General features: G+C 29.2%; 3 protein-coding genes across 3 annotated transcripts; 1 reads left to right on the top strand and 2 right to left on the bottom strand.

Annotated features, from left to right (window-relative positions):
- Nucleotides 1-3,968: 3,968 nt before the first annotated feature.
- LOC101503386 (bZIP transcription factor) lies at nt 3,969-5,092 on the top strand. Its single transcript, NM_001364866.1, has one exon. It carries the CDS (start codon nt 4,366-4,368, stop codon nt 4,789-4,791), a length of 426 nt encoding a protein of 141 aa, NP_001351795.1. The 5' UTR covers nt 3,969-4,365; the 3' UTR covers nt 4,792-5,092.
- A 5,386-nt stretch (nt 5,093-10,478) lies between these two features.
- LOC101503053 (calvin cycle protein CP12-2, chloroplastic-like) lies at nt 10,479-11,268 on the bottom strand. Its single transcript, XM_004495847.4, has one exon. The coding sequence runs from the start codon at nt 11,112-11,114 to the stop codon at nt 10,716-10,718; it is 399 nt and encodes a 132-aa protein (XP_004495904.1). The 5' UTR covers nt 11,115-11,268; the 3' UTR covers nt 10,479-10,715.
- Nucleotides 11,269-13,871: 2,603 nt separating this feature from the next.
- Nucleotides 13,872-15,249, bottom strand: LOC101502741 (cytochrome c oxidase subunit 5C-2). The gene is made up of 2 exons (XM_004495846.3): nt 15,116-15,249; nt 13,872-14,284 (listed from the first exon to the last, which is right to left on the bottom strand). The coding sequence occupies exon 2, from the start codon at nt 14,253-14,255 to the stop codon at nt 14,061-14,063; it is 195 nt and encodes a 64-aa protein (XP_004495903.1). The 5' UTR covers nt 14,256-14,284; nt 15,116-15,249; the 3' UTR covers nt 13,872-14,060.
- Nucleotides 15,250-19,566: the final 4,317 nt, after the last annotated feature.

The following is a 19,566-nucleotide window of genomic DNA, read 5'->3' as shown; positions in this document are numbered from 1 at the left end:
TGTATCAAATGGATTATTGCAAATACCTGAACTGGGTTATGACGAAGTATTTGCACTAGTTGCCAAGATTGAAACTGTGAGGCTGGTAGTGTCAATGGCTAGTTACAAAGGCTGGTCCATGCATCAACTGGATGTCAAATCAATATTTCTTAATAGACCACTAGAAGAAGAGGTTTGTGTGAGCCAGCCACCAGATTATGAAATAAAAGAAAAAAGAGAGAAGGTGTACAAACTGAAGAAAACTTTATATGGCCTGAAGCAAGCTCCTATGGCCTGGAATAAGAGGATTGATAAATTCCTTATTGAACGACGATTTGAAAGATGTGTCAGTGAGCATGGAGTATATGTTAAGAAGAAATCAGCAACATCTACATTGTTGATATGCTTGTTTGTAGATGATTTATTGCTAACTGACAACAATGAAGCAGAGATCCATGAATTCAAAATTATAATAGAGAATGAATTTGAGATGACAGATCTAGTCAGACTATCATACTTCCTTGGTATTAAGTTTGTAATAAAAGAAAATGAATTTTTATGCATCAAAAGAAGTATGCTAATAATGTACTAATGATATTCGAGATGCAAGACTGCAATAGGGCTAAAACACCAACATAAGTAAGTATGGTCATGTCAAAGGAAGGCAATGAATAGTTGGTTGATTCTACCACATTCAAGCAATTGGTAGGGTCATTAAGGTACTTGTGCAACACAAGGCCAGACATAGCCTATAGTGTTGGTCTAGTTAGTAGATACATGGAAAGGTCCATAACTCCTCATTATTTGGCAGCTAAAAGAATTTTGAGGTACATAAAGCATACAAGTGAGCTGAGACTGCATTATGCTAAGAAGCAGGCTGGAATTGAAGCTAGTCTGATTGGGTTTACTGATGCAGATTGGTGTGAAGATAAAAATGATGGGAAAAGCACATATGCCTATGTTTTCATGATAAATGAGTCACCAATCTCATGGTGTTCAAAGAAGCAAAGTATAGTTGCATTATCTACTTGTGAAGCCGAGTATGTGGCTGCTTCAATGGGAGCTTGTCAAGCTTTATGGTTGGCAACATTAATGACTGAACTGAGGCTGAGAAGTGATGAACCATTCAAGATAAGGGTAGACAACAAGTCATCAATTGACATATCCGATCATCCAAGTGTTCATGGAATCACATAGAGACTAGATTTCACTTTCTAAGAGATCAAGTAATAAAGAGGAAGATAAAGCTGGAACACTACAATACAAAGGATAGAAAAGCTGATATCCTAACCGGATGATTAAAGAGGGTGAAGTTCCAAGAGACGAGGAACAAGCTTGACTTAGCATCACTTGATCAATTTTGAAGTAAGTAATAATGTTAAATGTAATATTGTTAAGTAAGGTAGTTAGTTAGTTACAAGTATTACTATTAAAGGTGTTTGATAAATAGACAATGTTGTGCACATTACTTCTGCTGCAAGTAACTGCTATAACTCAATACAATTCATTTTATTTCTTACATCTCCAATCCCTATCAATTTCTTCACGGTGTTCTAACACTTTGAATTATATCTCACATTTTAGATATTTATTGAAATACTTTTAAAACAATATAACAAATTGATACTATAATAAAATATAATTAATGTTTGTATACAACTTTTCACCCTCACGTGTATGTTCTTCAAATTTACTTTTTATTTTAGTTAGTATGTATCTTTTCATATTATTATTTGGTTTATTCCTAGCATGATTACAATGTTAACAAAAATAAGTTAATTGCATCATTATTTGTTCTTACAAAACAAGATAACATAATATTATCTACTTGTTACACTATGTAGTGTGTCTATTATTGCAAATTTTTAATTTATTTTCAATATAAAAGTTCAGTTTTTTTTTTTTATAATTTTTTTATCTATTTAATGTTCTCTCTGTTTTGAAACAATCTAATTAATGCTCATGTTCTTCTGGTCAAATCTAGTCCTCTATTCAATTCATTATTATCTAATCATTTAAGAAAAAAAAAAAGATCCTAACAACCACCTTTTCCTTTTCTCATTGTTCAATGTTCATCCGATTTATATTTAAATGTAATTTAAATTTAAAACAAATATCAAAACATAAAAAGAGAATGAATGTTTCGCTTAACATTTTAAATTAGATATCAAAAGAGACATGGAACGATTTATTTTGAGAAAGTGTTTAATTTAGTATGTATTACCAATATAAAAATGTATCCTAAAAAGATCAATTTAAAATATATGTCCTATAACAGTGAAGATATTTTATAAACTAATTTAATAAAGTTGTATAATAATATGAAATGTTTTTTTTTTTATATATAATAATGATGAAATATGGTTAATATATGTATAAAAATGTTTACATTTATATTATATATTCCAAAAAATTATAAAAAGATGATAAATTTGAGTAAAAAAGGAAGAGTTAAATTATTATTATTACTTTGACTCAAAAGAATTAAATTAGTAAGGTAATACACTTTAATATAATTTTGTACAATATAGTATCATTTGATTTTAAAAATATTAATCATTAACTATTAATTAAAGGGAAAAATATCAAATAAAAAAATGAGAAAATTGTGATTTTTTATGAAAAATAAATTAAAAATTTTATATAAAAAATTAAACAAATAATAAGAGATGCAATGTTATACTATTTAGTAAGAATAATGTATTTTATTAAATCATATCACTTTTATAAATATATTTCTAAATTAGTAATATAATATAATAAAATAACAGTTTCTCATACAATAACAATATAAAATTTTGCATGCTTTTAAAAGTCAAAAGTAAATTAAAGATTAGAATTTAAAAAAATTTATGATTCTTTTTATAAAAAATATGATATTAAACAAGGATAATGTTATTAATAAGTAATTTTTATTTAAGAAGATGATTTTTTCTCTCAAATGAGGCGAACTTCTCCACCTAAAATGAATTGAAAAAAATTACTTTTTATTTATTTGTTTAGTCTTAACAATATAGTTTTCAAGAAATATAACTCTCGTTATTTAAAAATTTATCCATAAATTAGGAAAATTTCATTAAAAATAATGTCAGTTGTAATAAAAATTTAAGTTCTTTTAAATAATTTATTTTTTATTGTAAATTATTATCATTCGAGTTCAATATAATAAAAATAATTTTTTTAATTTTTTAAGATAGTAATATTAAAATATATCCCTTTAGTTTTGAATACAAGTAAAATGAAATTTTTTGATTAAAATATTAACAAATAAATAAATTTACTCTCATTTTACTAAAAATGACGTTGTCCTAATGTAGTATTCAAATCTCCATCTAAAAAATATAATTCATGTAATAAAATCTGTTTTGCTCCGTAAAAAATAAACGTTATCTTTCAATAATTTTTAATTTTAATAAAATAAATTTTTGTAAAACTACTTTTGAAAATGCATTTGTATTTTTTATGAAATCAAAATATTTACTACATTTAATTAAATATTTTAATCACTATAAGTTAGTTATTTTTTACACTAATAAAATTAATTATTTTTTGTTACACTCTCGTTTTTAAAAAACTATATATTACTCTTATAAAAAAACGATATATTACGTTTCTAGAACATTCATATTGGATTTGGATTAGAATATTCTTTAACAAAGATGTTATCTTTCCAATGACTCCCACGAGAAACGAAAAATAAAAGAAACGGAAGAAAAGTTAAATATGCGCAAAGGAAATAGCTGTCTTCCATTATTCGTCACTGCCGCCAGCTATGACGCGGTTCAAGCCCTCGAAAATTGATTTTCAACTTTCAAGAGGCCTTTTTCTAATTAAAAATAAATAAATAAAATCCGTAGTACAGTTTACATCGTTGCACGTTTTAAATATCTTATCGTATTATATTTATTTTTGACAGAAAATATCCTATTATATTATCCATAAAATTTATTTTTCTCTATAAAACCTACTTCTCACCTTTATTTTAAACCTTCTTCGGATAAACTTCTTCACCAACCTTATCTCAAATATCAATTTTCCTGATCTCCTTCTAGCAAAATCTATCTCTGCACAAATTTTATTTCTTCGTTCTCAATTTTCAATCTGTGTCTCTTGATTTTATTTTTGATTTAGAGTTTGGAAAAGAAAAAAAAAACTAATGTTTACGGAATTTCTATGACACTGGCAAACCCTATGCGTCGTATCCGTCTTCAACACTCCTTCTCCGTCGCATTCCTCTACTGGTTCTACGTGTTCTCATGAATTTCCTTTCACTTCCGTGATCTCTTTTATCTTTTCCCCCTATTTTTCACAATTTTTCTAACATCTAAATCTGCATAAAACAATTTCCCCAATTTTTATTCAAATTCGAAAATTGACAAAAAAGTAATGGCTTCGATTCAACGTCCGGTTAGTTCAGGATCATCCGACGGCGGAGATCTGCTAATTGACGAGAGGAAAAGAAAGAGGATGCTATCGAACCGCGAATCTGCGAGACGATCTCGAATGAGGAAGCAGAAACAGATCGAAGATCTGACCGAAGAATCCGGTAGGTTGCGAAGCGATAACGACCGCCTTTCCCGGAGCATAAAGGCGACGGAGGAGGCTTACGTGGAGATGGAAGCTGCGAACAGCGTTATTAGGGCGCAAACAATGGAATTGACGGAACGATTGCGGTTTCTCAATTCTGTTATTGAATTCGCTGAAGATGTTGGTGGATCAATTCCTGTGATTCCAGATCCTCTTCTTAATCCTTGGCATATATATCATCCAATTCATCCTCTTATGGCATCACCTGATATGTTTCTGCATTGATCTTGTTTATTTAGTCTGCGTTCTGCGTTTTATTTCATTAGGTCTTTGTATTTTGTGGTTTTTGTTTATTCTGCGTTTTAATTTAATTAGGCAAGTGTGATTTGTAATTTTTGTGGTTCGGTTTGTGTTCAATGTTATGTAATTCTCTTTTTATATATAAAAAAAGTAGTATTTTATTTGTCTAGTGTCAATGGCATACTCTTCGATTGTTTTATTTAATGTATTCAATTTTTCTGTGCAATGTGTAGTTCATGTATTTTTGGATTATAAATCCCAAGAGGTTTTGTTTTTTATGCTGCTGCATATCTTTATTCAAGAAGAAATTGATGCAGCTCGTGTGAACAAATTTGTGCGACGGATTGTGGTTGTTTAAAGTTTAGTGTGTTATATTTATCAACAAAGAAAAACGTTTTGTTTTATAGTTCTCTTTTTACAAACGATGAGGAGAAACTCCTAATAAAGATAAGCGGCAGAAAAGTTTGTTTTGAGGTGCGAACGACAAACTTTCACCTCCCAATGGAACATAAGATAGGTTTTAATCAATTCATTGATGAAGGTTGGCGCTAAGAAATCCCTTCTAGCTGCAAAAAGAACTATATTGATTCACACAACCATAACATTGCAACAGTCATGTAAGACATGAAGAATAGTCTCAACCTTATAATTGCAACAATGACCGTATGGAACACGAAAATGCATCTTATACTAATACAGCAAATAAATTACTTAAGCTTGTTGCTTTTCCTTTCCTTTATAAGATTGTCTTCTCCTCTTTGATAAACATTCTTTCAGATTATATAAATTCCAATTTTAATGATAATGAGATGAACTTTTATTCATAAATTACTTGTGTGAAATCTACATTAATATGATATCAGATTTAACCTTCTAATTTTATTTTATTTTCCCTTTCTTCTCAACTTTGCTTCCGTTTGCGCATGCTTTCATGGATTACTCTGATTTCACTACCAATGCTTCCAACCCCTATTACCTTCATCCTAATGAAAACCCCTCTTTGGTTCTTGTCACACCATTGTTGGATAGCAAGAATTATAGTTCTTGGTCCCGGGCAATGAAGGCTGCTCTCATATCAAAGAATAAACTCAAATTTGTTGATGGTTCTTTTCTCCAACCATCGCAAAATGATTCTCTCTACAATAATTGGATTTGATGCAATAATATGGTTCTTTCATCTCAACGTTCAATTTATGAAAATATTCACAAATCAGTTATATGGATCGACAAAGCAACTCTTGTATAGAATATTCTTGATCAACATTTTTTTCAAGGGGATATTTTTCGATTCTCAGATATTCAAGATGATTTGACCAAATTTCAACAAGGTAATCTTGATATTTCCAATTACGTTACTCAATTGACATCAATGTGGGAGGAGATTGAAAATTTATGTCCCACTCGTGATTGCACTTGTGCGATTCCCTGCATGTGTGGTGCTGCAACGGATCTTCGCAAATATAAAGATCAAGACAAAATCATCAATTTTCTAAAGGGTTTGAATGATGCCTACTTTAATGTGCATCCTCAAATCATGCTCTCATCGAACCCCTCAACAATGATAAGTTTATCTTGACAAAATATTTTCGCTTGTTCTTGGTCAAGAACGTCAATTGAACCTTCCTCAGATCATGGAAAGTTTCGATGACAAACTATATCTGACATTACAAGTTATTAGTACTGGCTATGGTTGTGACCAATCCTATTCTAATCAGGGACGATGAATGGCCAGGTCTGGTGGTGGTTGCGTCAACAATCACTTTTGCAGACATTGTTAATGCACAAATCACACCATTGGTACATGTTTTCTCAAGCATGAATTTCCACTAGGTTTTCAATCTACGAATTGTAAACCATATCTCAATCTTGTTACCTCTCATGATTGTGTTGATTCTTCTTTTAAACAATATTGTTTTGCTTCTTCTCTTCACGATCTTCACAGTCAAGTTCAACAACTATTTCAATTGTTACAACCAACTCAATCTGCATCTTCAAATCCTGCTGCAGCAAATGGTTCTACTAATTATGTTCTTTCAATCAGCCCTACACTCAATTCTTCAAATTCTGCAAATATAAGTAATTTTTCTGATTTTTGGGTGATTGACACATGTGCCACAAATTATGTAACATTTTTTTCCTTTTCAGTTTCATTTCTAATCAAACCTTTTAGCATGTGATTGCCTAATGGTTTTCACATTACTACTACTATTTCTGGTTCTGCCTATTTATCCTATAATATAATCTTGCATCATGTTTATTACTTTCTATATTTTATAGTTAATTTGATTTATGTTAATAAATTAATTAATTATGTCAGCTGTTTCTTCTCTTTTATGCTGACTATAGTTTGATTTTGTAGAATTCAATCAAGAAATTGATTTGTACAGGTGAAAAACATTGGGATTTGTTTGTTCTCAAACTTCTACCACAGTTTCACCAAATAAGTTTTCTTCTCACACTTGTAATTCTTGTAATAATGCTTCTATTGCTGCTACTGCAACTATTAGTAACAACAAGGCCTTTGTTGATCCAGCAACTTTGTGGCACTATAATTAGGCCACTTATTTGATTTTGTTCATAATTGTATTGCTCTTAAATTTTCTTTTGTTCCATACAAACATAATACTTATTCTCCGTGTGACATTTGCCATTTTTTTAAGCAAAAAGCTCTTCCTTATGTTAACAGTATTTTCTATTTCTACTTGCATTTTTTTTATCTTATACATGCTGACATATGAGGGGTCCTTATGTTATCCCTTTTTTTTCGGGTTACAAACACTTTCTTATCATTTGTTGATAATTTTAATCATTTTACTTTGATTAGTTTGTTAAAGAATATGGGTGAAATTAGAAAATGTCTTATCAATTTTATCTCTTATGTTAAAACTAACTTTCATGCCAAGTTGAAGTGTTTAAGAAGTGATAATGGTGTGGAATGCTTAATGTCTAATTTTTAACTTTCAAAAAGTATTGTGCATTAAATATCATATGTTGAGTGTCCTTAGTAGAATAGTGTTGCTGAGAGGAAACATCAACACATCCTCAATGTTGCTAGAACTTTGCCTTTCAATCTAAATTTTCTTCAAATTTTTGGCACTTTGTGTGATGTTCACATTATCAACAGAATTCCTAGTCCTATTTGAAAAATAAATCTCCTTTTCACTTACTATAGCCAACCACCTACTCTTTTGCACTTAACGTCCTTTGGTTGCTTGGCTTATACTTCAACTTTACACAATCATATAACTAGATTTCAATCTCGAGCTAGAAAAATTGTTTTCTTAGAATATAGGGATAATACTAAAGATTTTCTTTTATATGACATCCACTCTAATGAATTATTAATTTTTAGAAATATTATTTTTAGTGAACATGTTTTTCCTTTTGCTAACATCATGAGTAAATGTACTTCTTCTATTATCCCTCATGTCACCAATCACGATGTTGATTTGGACCTTGTTTATGATCTTATTCCATTTTATGTACCTCCCATTCAACCTGACCATGTTCATAAGGTACCTCCACCCACCCCTCCTCCTACTATACACTCCACTCGAATTAGAAATCCTCCTACATACCTTAAGGATTATGAATATACCCTTATTCATTCCCAAATACCTCCACCTTCTTCATTTGTCCTATATCTTCTCAATTCCACTTTATCCTATGATAAATGTGCCCCTACTTATAAAAGTTTTTGTCTTAATGTTTCCTCCATCAAATAACCCTCTACCTATGCTCAAGCCTTTAAGCATGAGTGCTGGAAGCAAGCCAAACAATATGAATTAGAGGCAATGTTGGTAATTGTGGGAATAAGCCAAAATATGCTAGACTTTGAAAGACCCGAGTCTGACCTATGATTAATTTTTTAGACTTGAGCTTGACTTACAGCAAATCATAGATTTTTTTTGTCTGGTCTGACATTTTTTAAAAGTTTGGTATGACTTGAAAGTCTATTTAAAAACGTTATTCACATTAAAACATTTATATAACATATTTTATATATTTTTGAAATAGGTTAAACTAGACCTTTATATATAAGGAAAATTAATAAAATACTACACATAAGGAAAACTAATAAAATTATAACTAATAAGTCTGCAACAACCTTCTAAAAAAAACAAAGAAACAAAATGAACCCATAATTAGCAAATTCCAACAAATCCTTCAAAAAATTACAAATAAAACAAAATTAACAATAAATAAAAGACATTGTCATCCCCTAGATCAGTCTATCCGGCCTAATAAACTTTTTTTATAACAAATACTAATATTAATAAATAATAATAAAAATAACAATAACAATGTTAATATATATATATAGGCCGTCTTATCAGACTTAATAGACTTTTTTATAAGTTTAAGTCTGATCTACTTAAGTTAATAGACTTTAAAAAAGTTTGAGCCTAGCCTTTTTATTAAACAGACTAGGCCAGATCAGACCATAAGTATGTCAAGTCATAGGCTTCTGACGAGCGGCCTAGCATATTCCCACCCCTAGTTGCAGGCCACAAACACTTGGACCATTATGGAACTCCCAAAAGGTAAGACACCCATTAGTTGTAGATGGGTGTACAAGGTAAACCATATTCTTGATGGTACTATTGATGGATTTAAGGTCAAACTAGCTGCAAAGAGTTAATACTCAATTAGAGGGAGTTGACTACTTCGATATTTTCTCTCCAATTGCAAAATTAACCACTATTCAAGTTATTTTGGCTCTAGCTTTTGTTAAGGGTTGGGTTTTGGAGCAACTGGATGTCAACAATGTTTTCTTGCATGAAGACTTAAATTAAGAAGTTTATATGTCCCTCCCCCGTATGTTCCAATTGCCCTTGCTCCTAAAGTTTGTAAACTCATAAATCCATTTATGGTTTGAAACAGACTAGTCGCCAATGGTTACTTTCCTTTGGTTACATTAATTTCAACGATGATTCCTTTTTTTTTTTGTTAAGCATAATGACTCTAACTTCACTACCTTATTAATTTTTGTAGATGATGTTGTACTTGTAGGAAATGATCAACAAGAAATTTTTGGTGTTAAAGAGCTTCTTGATGATAGATTAAAAATTAAAAATTTGGGTTGTATTCGATATTTTTATGGCATCCTTCTAAACCAAAGGAAATATACTTTTGAGTTGGAGAGTATATGGGAGTGCGAAAGAAGCACCTGACTAAATGCTTTATGATCCCCAAGAGATCTTGACAAGTATCATTAAAGTCATGATTCAGTTTGGTGGATGAGTACGAGTGAGAGATCCTCATGTGAATCAATCATAATAATGCGAGTGATTCATGTTTGAGAAAATTGTTGGAATTCAAATGCAGTAGTTAGTCTCATGTCGATTAAGTGTTGAGAAAATACCTAATGCCTTAAGTTTTTGAGTAAATGACATTGACTAAAATAAACTAAATATTAAATATATAAGAATGATGACTCAAGTGTGATTAACTAAAATATTGACTAAAAATAAATTAAATATATAAAAAATAGTGACTAATATGTCCATTGTGATAAGATTTTGGATATAAACATGGTGAAAGAAACAGTGATAAATTATTTATCCAACCAAGACTTTTATCCTCCATTATGGAAAAAAAAAAACTTAAAATATAAGTGATATATGAGCAATTGCTTATTATGCGCAAAAATATAGTAATTGCGAATTAAATAAACATGTAACTAACTTTTTTTTAGCGAAACATTTAACTAACTTGTATAGCTAAACACACTAAACCCCTTCCTTGGTAGAACAGCTATAACCATAAACAGGTCAAAGGTAATAATAGGAAGAAGCTAGAATAATGACTAAAATTTAGTGGTAAAGATGGTATGAATTATAGAATCTTGCTTAAATAAAAATTAATTAATACAAAGTACAATAAAAGAGAGAATATTAATAGTATCATCAATTATCATAAGTGCGACATTCATCACTCTCCGGGTTGTCTTTGCAGTATTCATCAAGTGGGTCCGATTCCTTCTTCTTGTCCCTCGCGTGGCTCGCCGCCGCGCTCAGTTCCTCCACCTCATCCCACGCGGCAACGCACTCGCCGCTAGTGGCGTCTCCAGAACAAGCCTCCTCCGCGTTCTTTATGCTCTCTTCCACTTTCTCAGATATGCTATCCGGTGCTGCCCGTACGGGTCGGATGGTTAGTATCCTGCCCGAACTGACCGAACCGGTTCTCCTTTGGCTTAGCATGAAAACCGGTCCGAACCTGATGGCGTGAGACTTTTGAAGTGACTCTGGTCCTTTGAAAAGTACTCTAGGGCTTGAAAGAGTAACACCAGCCATTGTAGCTGCCATTGTTGCAGCTATTAAGGTTTTTTGTTGTTGTTGTTGTTGTAATAAAGATGAGGTTTAATTTAAGGATATGTTATGCTGAAATATATAACCAATGTTGGTGAATATTTCTGGACGCATACTTCTTATCTTTTCACAACCTCTTGTTATCTTCCACGTCGGATCTATTTCTTAAGATATTTCTTTTTGTATTTTTAATGGTTTCAATATTTTTTTGTTTAGAAATTGTATTATCTTTCTAGCTCTTTGTAAGTTGTTAACTTGAATTTAGTCATGTATAAATATTCTTAAGCATTTTGGATTTATTTGTCATAAAAATCTTGATATTTTGGTCCGTTGAAGTAAAATGTTTGTTTGGATATGAAAATATCAACCATCTATAAACACGCTCACGTATTTTAGCCAACCAGATGTTTTGATATTTGCCGTGAAACAAAATACGTCATCGCAATTTGTTGCGTATTTATACGTTAACTTCAATGTGTAAACATAGTTGAGTAGAATTTTGATACCTGCACCGCAGAATGAACACTGGCCACTATTTATTATTATAGCTTAAGCACCTGATTTATTTGTTTACAATAAGCAACTGATTATTACTACTTTTACGTGTCTTAATTCTCAAGTGTTTATACTACAAAAATTGAATTTAATTAAATTATATTAATGATTTAATTTAATTATTAAAAATTACTTTCGAATCAAATGCAGTTCAGTTATTAATCGATTTATAAATATAAATTAGTTTAATATTTTAAAAAAAGTTAGATCGATTTCAAAGCTCGAAGAAAAAAAAAATAGAATTCTTTTCACAAAAAAAAGTTCAATTTTTTTTTAATTTTATTTTTCAAGAAAAAAAATAGATGTAAAAAATTTCTCAATAATTTTTTTTTCAAAAAGAAAATTTGAATTATATTTTGAAAATGAATTAAAAAAAATATATTTTTATTTTTTCCTAAATTATTTCTAAAAAAAGTGATGATATTTTTTCAAAAAAATAAATATAAAAAATGTTATAATTTTTTTTAAAATTAAAAATAAAAAAATTAAAAATAGTTAAAGTTATATTTAAATTAAATTAAATTAATTAAATTATTTTAAATATAATTCAATTTATGATCCATTTAATTGATTTTAATTTTTATTAGTACAGTGGAGTTCAAACATTCTTTACGAGTATATTGTTCTTATCAGACTTTCTAGAAAGTAACTTACCTGATATTCTAGCCAATTATAAAACCTTACTCTAAAAACATAATAATCAATAGTTCACCTACAGAACCAAAAGTTAATCAAATAAATAAAACAGTACTCCTCTACTCACTGGTTATATAGGACAGACAATCCTTTCATCAACTTTCAAACACATTCATAGAACAACGGATTGAGAGGCTCCATCTCCAGAAGTCACCACACGTGAAAGAAATACTACTCTAAACAAAATGCATAGAACAAAGAATCATTTCCAGAGTTGACAACAAATTTTCAAAAAAGTACCACCCATAGTAGTATTAAGTTATAAGTTGGTTGATAAATAAGCAAACCGAAGGGCTAGCTGACATGATAAAATAGTGGAAGGCCTCCAATGATTACCCCGACCCTTTCATAACATAGAGGTAACAAAATACACCATTCATAAAACTCTAGAGGATTTTTACCACTTTGTTTCAATGTTAAACCCACCCTTCAATTTGGAGGAACTTCAAAAAATTAAGTACAGGAGAGCTCTGGAGAATATGTAAAACTTCCCCAAACCCTTCCCATTGTTCTAATATGCTCCCAAAAAAGAAAAGGGTTTATCATAGCATAACCTTTACCCTCCTAGAACCCCCTCCCAAACAAACTGTAAAGGCAAAAATAAGTTGGACAAACTCAGTTTTAGATCAGTTATTAAAATCCTTGTGAACAACCAAATAAACAAGAGTCCTTGAGTTTGAATTGTGCACAATGCATTCAACTAGATTAGAAAAAAATGAAAATAGCAAGAATGAACTCCTGGTCACTTATTCTGGGAAATCTAATACCATGTCAAAGCCCAGCTTTCCTAAAATCCTGTGCTGCTTGGTCAAGGTGTAGGAGTAACTTATAACTCTAATATACTTCAACACCAAAAACAAAGCATTGAAATATTGTCCATAAGTAGCTGGAGGAAAATCATAACAATTTGGGCAACCTTCTTCTGCTAATTATTTTCAATCTCTATCAGCCAATTACCTTATCTTTTTGCACAAAATTAGAAAAAGAAAAGAAAATAAAAAAGAACAGCTTGACACCATATATATACAAAGAAATTTACAGTTTAAAATCAAGTATCAGGATACACCACATTTGAGAAGGATTTTACATTCTGGACTAACAGATGCCTGTACAAATATTTCAGGCAGTGTTCAGCAATATTTTTCTCTCCTATTGCAAAACTATGCGCTTTTTTAGTTATTATTTTGAAATTATGGGGTTAGATGGAAAGGTAGACAAATGTTATATTTCAGCAACAGGAGCCTGAATACTTGTCATGTGGTGATATAAAACTCTCACCTAATACACCTATTAGTTCTAATACTACAACAAGCCCAACCTAATAATACATGTTCTTATCATAACAGTCTTAATGCCAATGATCCTATTCCAAAAAACCCCATAATTCTGGCACACAAAAACAATCCATTTATGATGTAACATCTTTCAGCTTGTGACCTTCAAGAGCCAATATCTTTAGTGAAAGAAAAAATAGCTAAACTTGTGCAGGTGCAGCAACTAAAATAACATCAAAATGAAATAAAACATTGATTCATGAAATTTCTACAAGCCAACATAGTCAACAATTATAGCAAGAATTTATTTTCAAATGTTTAAGTAACTCGGCTCATTTGCATTTAAAGAGCCAATTGAATATAGCGATAAACAAAAGAGCCTATATATGGAGAGCATAGGCACATATCGATGTCATTTTTACTCTTCCTCTGCGATAACACTAATCTCACCCTTTTCCAGTAAATCGTAAAAGGTCCTGGTTTTTCTCTGTTCATTCCAGTGATGCATCTTCCAGACACTACCAGCAGCTATACCGAGTGTTATTCCAATTATTATCTCCTTTACAACGCTTGGACCCTTCAAGGTAGCATGGGCAATCCTAGGACCAGCCATTTGCTTCTTTGTTTAAAAGCTTGTGATTACTGCAAGTTACAAATACACAAAACATAATTACAGTTCAAGACAGACTGACCAATCTTAATAACCAATCTGACAATACGTTTGAACTAAAGGAAACATAACGCAAAGGGAATGACAGGATAAAAAACATTCCATTCTGTTCAAGCTTTCTCTTTAATCAAAAAAGGTATAGGAACAAAGGAGCCCTTGCCCCTCTGAACTCACTTAACCCTAAATGTGGGTAAAAATTCAGGGATAAGCCCTAAATTTTCAACCTTGTTACTCCAACCCCACCAAACAAATCATACACGCCAACACTGCAAGTTGCATTCTCCATGAAGACAAACAATTCTACAATAGCTACTCGGCCACTGAAATGAAACTGATAAATAAAAATCATAACAATACATTCTCAAAAAGCAAACATTAATGCATCATAACGTCTGTATAGTTTCTTAATCTTTTACTCCATTAAAATTCCTGTGAAATCAATTTACTGTAAGAAAAATTAAAAAGGGGCAGCTCATTCAACCCAAAACCTAAATTGATAAATAACACAAATTAATCGTTTCCCTAAAAACAAAAGAAAAGCATTTCTATGACAACTATCTCCAGATTTGATCATGAAAATCGTCGATATTCTGATCTGAAAAAATATTCCAAGCGAGAAAGCATGAATTGGATCGAGTATTCATTACTTTGCAAGTAAAATTGAAATTTAAATCTGACCCTAATCAACTTTTTTTTTTTGAAAATTTGCGTGCAAATCAAAGAGATCGACATGATGAACAATAAATTAAGTGTAGAGAAGCTAGGGTTTGAAGATTTTAAGAAGGAGAAACGAGAGAACTCACCAGAGGCACGGGCGAAGACGAAGGAATTCGAGAAGCAAACTTAACAGAACCACGAGAGCAACCATCCACCTAGTCTATATCTATAGTATACATAATGAAGTATCGTGGGCCTTCAAGCCCAACTACTTTGGGCTATTAGCTCTAGGCCTCTTCTATTGGCACACTACATTTTTTATAGTTACATCCTTTTAGAGTCTTATAGTTATGGCATGTTTAGTTCACATATTTCTTATCTCTATTTTCACTTCAATTAATAAACATAAAAAAAAATAGATCTAATACAAATTATTTATTTTACAAATCTAATTTCTAGGAGTATAGAAACTCCATTCAAATACAAAAGGTTAACCTTTTTGATAATTTCTAAAAGCTCCACACTTTATGCTCATGATGTATAGAAACCCCATTTAAATACAGAATTATTTATTTTACAAATCTCTTTTTTCGTTCAAAATACACATGCCTATAACACGTCACTATTGATTTTAAAAATGTTATTGTTCTTATAAAAAATGTTAGTATATATTGTATTAGTTTTTTTCCACAAAGTAAAATATTCATAACTTTCTTAAAGAGTTTTTTAAAGATGATGTGGGTCACTTTTAAAGATTGCTTTATGCAACTCAAAGTGAGTTTCTTATTTATCTTCTCATTGAAATGTTGTAATAGCATATAATTGTTTTTATTTTATTTTAAAGATTAACATAGACTGACTTTTAAATAGCGTGGTACCCGTATGACTTATAATTTTAATTTAAATAAATTTTATTATTAATTAACCATTTTCATTTATAAAAAAAACATTTTAAGTCAATTAATTATAACTAATATATGACTGAATAACCTATTTCGTTACAAACCTTAAGGCTGTATAACCTTAGTTGCCCCACCCTACACATTTACATTGTTATAAATGTTAACAATTCAACATTTTCAATAATGTGACGAGGTATGGGGAACCTGTGTGCAACTGTTGCATTAAAATGTTCGGTTTGATCAGATGCTATATTTCTTCGTGTTTTTTTTTTCCCGCAATTTTAATTCGTTCAAATTATTTGCAGAATATTGAATTTTTACTGCAGGTTGCACAAGTATTTGATGATTTGTCAATCTATTTTGGTAAAATTTTGGTTGATAACAGAGTACATTCCTTCAATGATAAATCTTATAGTCACTCTCAAAGACTCCAATTGTTTGAAATGGAACCATAAGTCTCATGTATGCGATTCAATTGACAATTGAGCTCGAAATAACTAAAGTGATATTCTTAGATTGGATTCATAGAGCATTGTGCTTGACCAATATCAAGAGGACCAGTATGAATAGGGACCTATTATTTTTAATCTTAAGAGTATTTTATCTTCGTATTTTTACAATTTTTCACGAGAATTCTTAATAAGAAAAACATAAGTAGTTGCTTATAATTTGATGTACATGACTACATATATTGTTATTCTCTAAAATTGTGATGACATTTTAATATGTATTACGAGTTTGATTATTAATGAAATTGCTTTGTTTTTTTTTTGTCAAAAAAAAAAAGAAGAAATTATGTGACATTTAATTGTAAACCATAATCTAGCATAGTTATAATTTCGCTCTCTCATTAGCCTTCTTTTTGTCCTTTCTTATTTTTATTGTATCAGAAAATTAATTTATAGTCTAAAATTACTCGTCTAAATATTTGTTTCTTATCTTTTATTCAAATAAGTGATTTCTTAATATATTTAGTTTAGTTTTTGTGATTTCGCTGTCTTAAAGTGATATTTTTGTTTGTTGTTTTAGTGAAATATTGTTTTGATTTCTTGTTTTATTGTGGTATTTGTTTTCTTAAAATTGACATTATTATAGCTCCCGTTAGATGAATATTTCAAAATTATATTGATGTTTTGGTAGGAAACCATTACACATTAAGTCATTTGACACTCAAGTGGCTACATATAATATTTTCATAAACTATGTTCCTTTAAGCCAACTATAAAACTGATATCCGCTCGAACAATTAAGTTTCAGTTTAAAGTTATTTCCCCTCCAAAACTGTATTATGTAGTACTCTGCCACAAGTTCATAGCCACTTAACTAATTGTGCCACCCTCATTACATATTTTAGGATCGGCTAATATTGTACAAAACCATGACAGCTACAATATATTTTGTTAGTTTTGTTTATATATTTCATTTTAGATGGAGTGCTCCATAAACATTATTTCTTGTACATGGCACATATCTAAGATCTAGTAATTATGAATACAAGGTACGGATAACATTCCACATCGACCACTTAGTGGAAATAAAATTAATGCATCAATTAATATTTGTGAATAGTTCAACGGTGAAAAGTCAGTTAATTGTTAGTTTAGTCCCTTTTAGGCTGTTTTTGTTGGTTCATTAGTTATATGTACCGGATTGGACTTAATTAGGTCATTTTCTTTCTCAAACGAATCGATTCAATCTGATTTTAATTACTTTAAAATCAATTGTTTATTTGAACAAAGTAAAATCACTTTAAAATCAATTGTTTATTTGAACAAAATCAACTTTGTGCATGTTATTTTCTTCCTTGTCCTGCGTTTCGTTTGTTACAAATAAACTTTTACTCCCACTAAAATAAATTATAAGTAAATAATCATTCAAATTTTAAGAAATTTAGTTAATCGCGTTTAATTTAAGCCATTCCAACAAAAAAATTAAATCTAATAACTAAATTATATTCCATGACTGATAAATTGAGTTATTGAAAATATAAAATATTAAATTAAATACAAGATATTTTATTGATACTATCAATAAATGAGAGAAAGTTGAGAGAAAGTTATTGATATTTATTTATATTTCATTCTAAATCCAATGTGTTAATTTTTCTTTCTATTTCATTCTATCGAGAATACGTACAAGACATTATTATACAAGACATAAGTTAAAGTAGTACTCCGTCCCGTCATTATTATAAGAAAAAAATTACTTGCATAATTATAAAAAATTAAATTAAATGCAATTTTATTTTAGATTTCATGTAAATATAAATTAAAATTATTAAATTGTTTTATTTTAAGATTAAATATTCAACTATCCACACTACATATATTTTTATTAAATAAAATGTATATTAATAAGTATATAATTAAAAAGTAGTTAAACTTTTACTTAATCAATATTTTATTTTATCTTTTCTTTCGTATAATTATGACCATAGGAGTTAGGATGATAATAGGTTGAGCTACCCGATAGGGTCTCCAGTCAAGCCTATGACAGACCTAAGTCAACCCATGTTTTTTAAATAGATTAAGTAAAGACTTTTTTAAAAGCATGTTAACCAAAAAAATTAAGCCATAGAGACCATAAAAAAAAAATCATTTAGATTTATTAGATTGGTCTCTTTAAATATAAATAATATTTTTGTTAATATTATTATTATTAAATATTAAATTTTGAATTTTATATGAAATTATAAATTTACTCTTTTAATATTTTAATTATATTATTCTATATTTTTTTTTGACATATTTAAATATAATATAATAAAATTTACACACGATGTCATATAAAATCAAATTATTTAAATATTATGTTAAATCTAAAAAAAATACATAATTTCATTAAACTACTAGTTTGTTAGACTATTCTAATTAATTATTTAAAAATATTAATATGAAATACATCTTTAACTAAACTAAATTAATAGGCTGTATTGAGTTTTCACAAATGTCAAATTTAAACCTTAAAAATCTATAACATAACATAAATGATACTTATGCCTTAAATTTTTTATAGTTAAAACTCATACCTTAAAATTTAACTAGTACAAGTCTATTCCCACCTTTAATATGATTATTTGGACCTATTAGAAGAAAGTTAGAGTATTTAATTCATTTGTAAGGAAATACCATTTATTACCGTTAACCTAACAAAGCTTGTATTTATCCAATGGAGTAATATTGGTATCATAATAAATAAATAAATAGTATAATATTTATTTTAAATTTTTATAAATCCATTGTTTAATATAAAAAAAATTAAATGACTCTTGTAAAAATAGTAACCTCAAATAAACAATCATTTGTTATAGATTAAAAAATAACTTTTACGAGAAATTACTCAAAAATATAAAAGATATCTCAAAAGTTATATTTAAAAAAAAAGACATATCTCAAAAATTATTTTTATGAAAAAAATATTCAAAATAGTTTCTCATTTTAAACATTTATTTGAAATTTTATCATTTAAAAAAATCTATAATAAAAAGATGGAATACTTAAAATAACCTTTTAAGTGAAACTATTCAAACAAATTTCACATTTGAAACTTAATTTTTTAAATTTTATTTAAAAATAAAATAAAATATTTTAAAAATCATTTTAAAAAATTATAACAAATGGACGCAAGTCTCAAAATTATTTTGTTATCCACCAATGAAATTCTTAAATTCATATTTAAACATATGTTTCTTTGTA

Source organism: Cicer arietinum, chromosome 4 (genome assembly GCF_000331145.2).
Source record: "Cicer arietinum cultivar CDC Frontier isolate Library 1 chromosome 4, Cicar.CDCFrontier_v2.0, whole genome shotgun sequence".
Classification (NCBI taxonomy): Eukaryota; Viridiplantae; Streptophyta; class Magnoliopsida; order Fabales; family Fabaceae; genus Cicer; species Cicer arietinum.
Note: the sequence above shows the minus strand (reverse complement) of the source record. Positions and strands in the feature narration are given on the sequence as shown.

Coding starts and splice junctions, on each gene's coding strand:
- LOC101503386 (NM_001364866.1), top strand. CDS start 4,366: ATGGCTTCGATTCAACGTCCGGTTAGTTCAGGATCATCCGACGGCGGA.
- LOC101503053 (XM_004495847.4), bottom strand. CDS start 11,114: ATGGCAGCTACAATGGCTGGTGTTACTCTTTCAAGCCCTAGAGTACTT.
- LOC101502741 (XM_004495846.3), bottom strand. CDS start 14,255: ATGGCTGGTCCTAGGATTGCCCATGCTACCTTGAAGGGTCCAAGCGTT.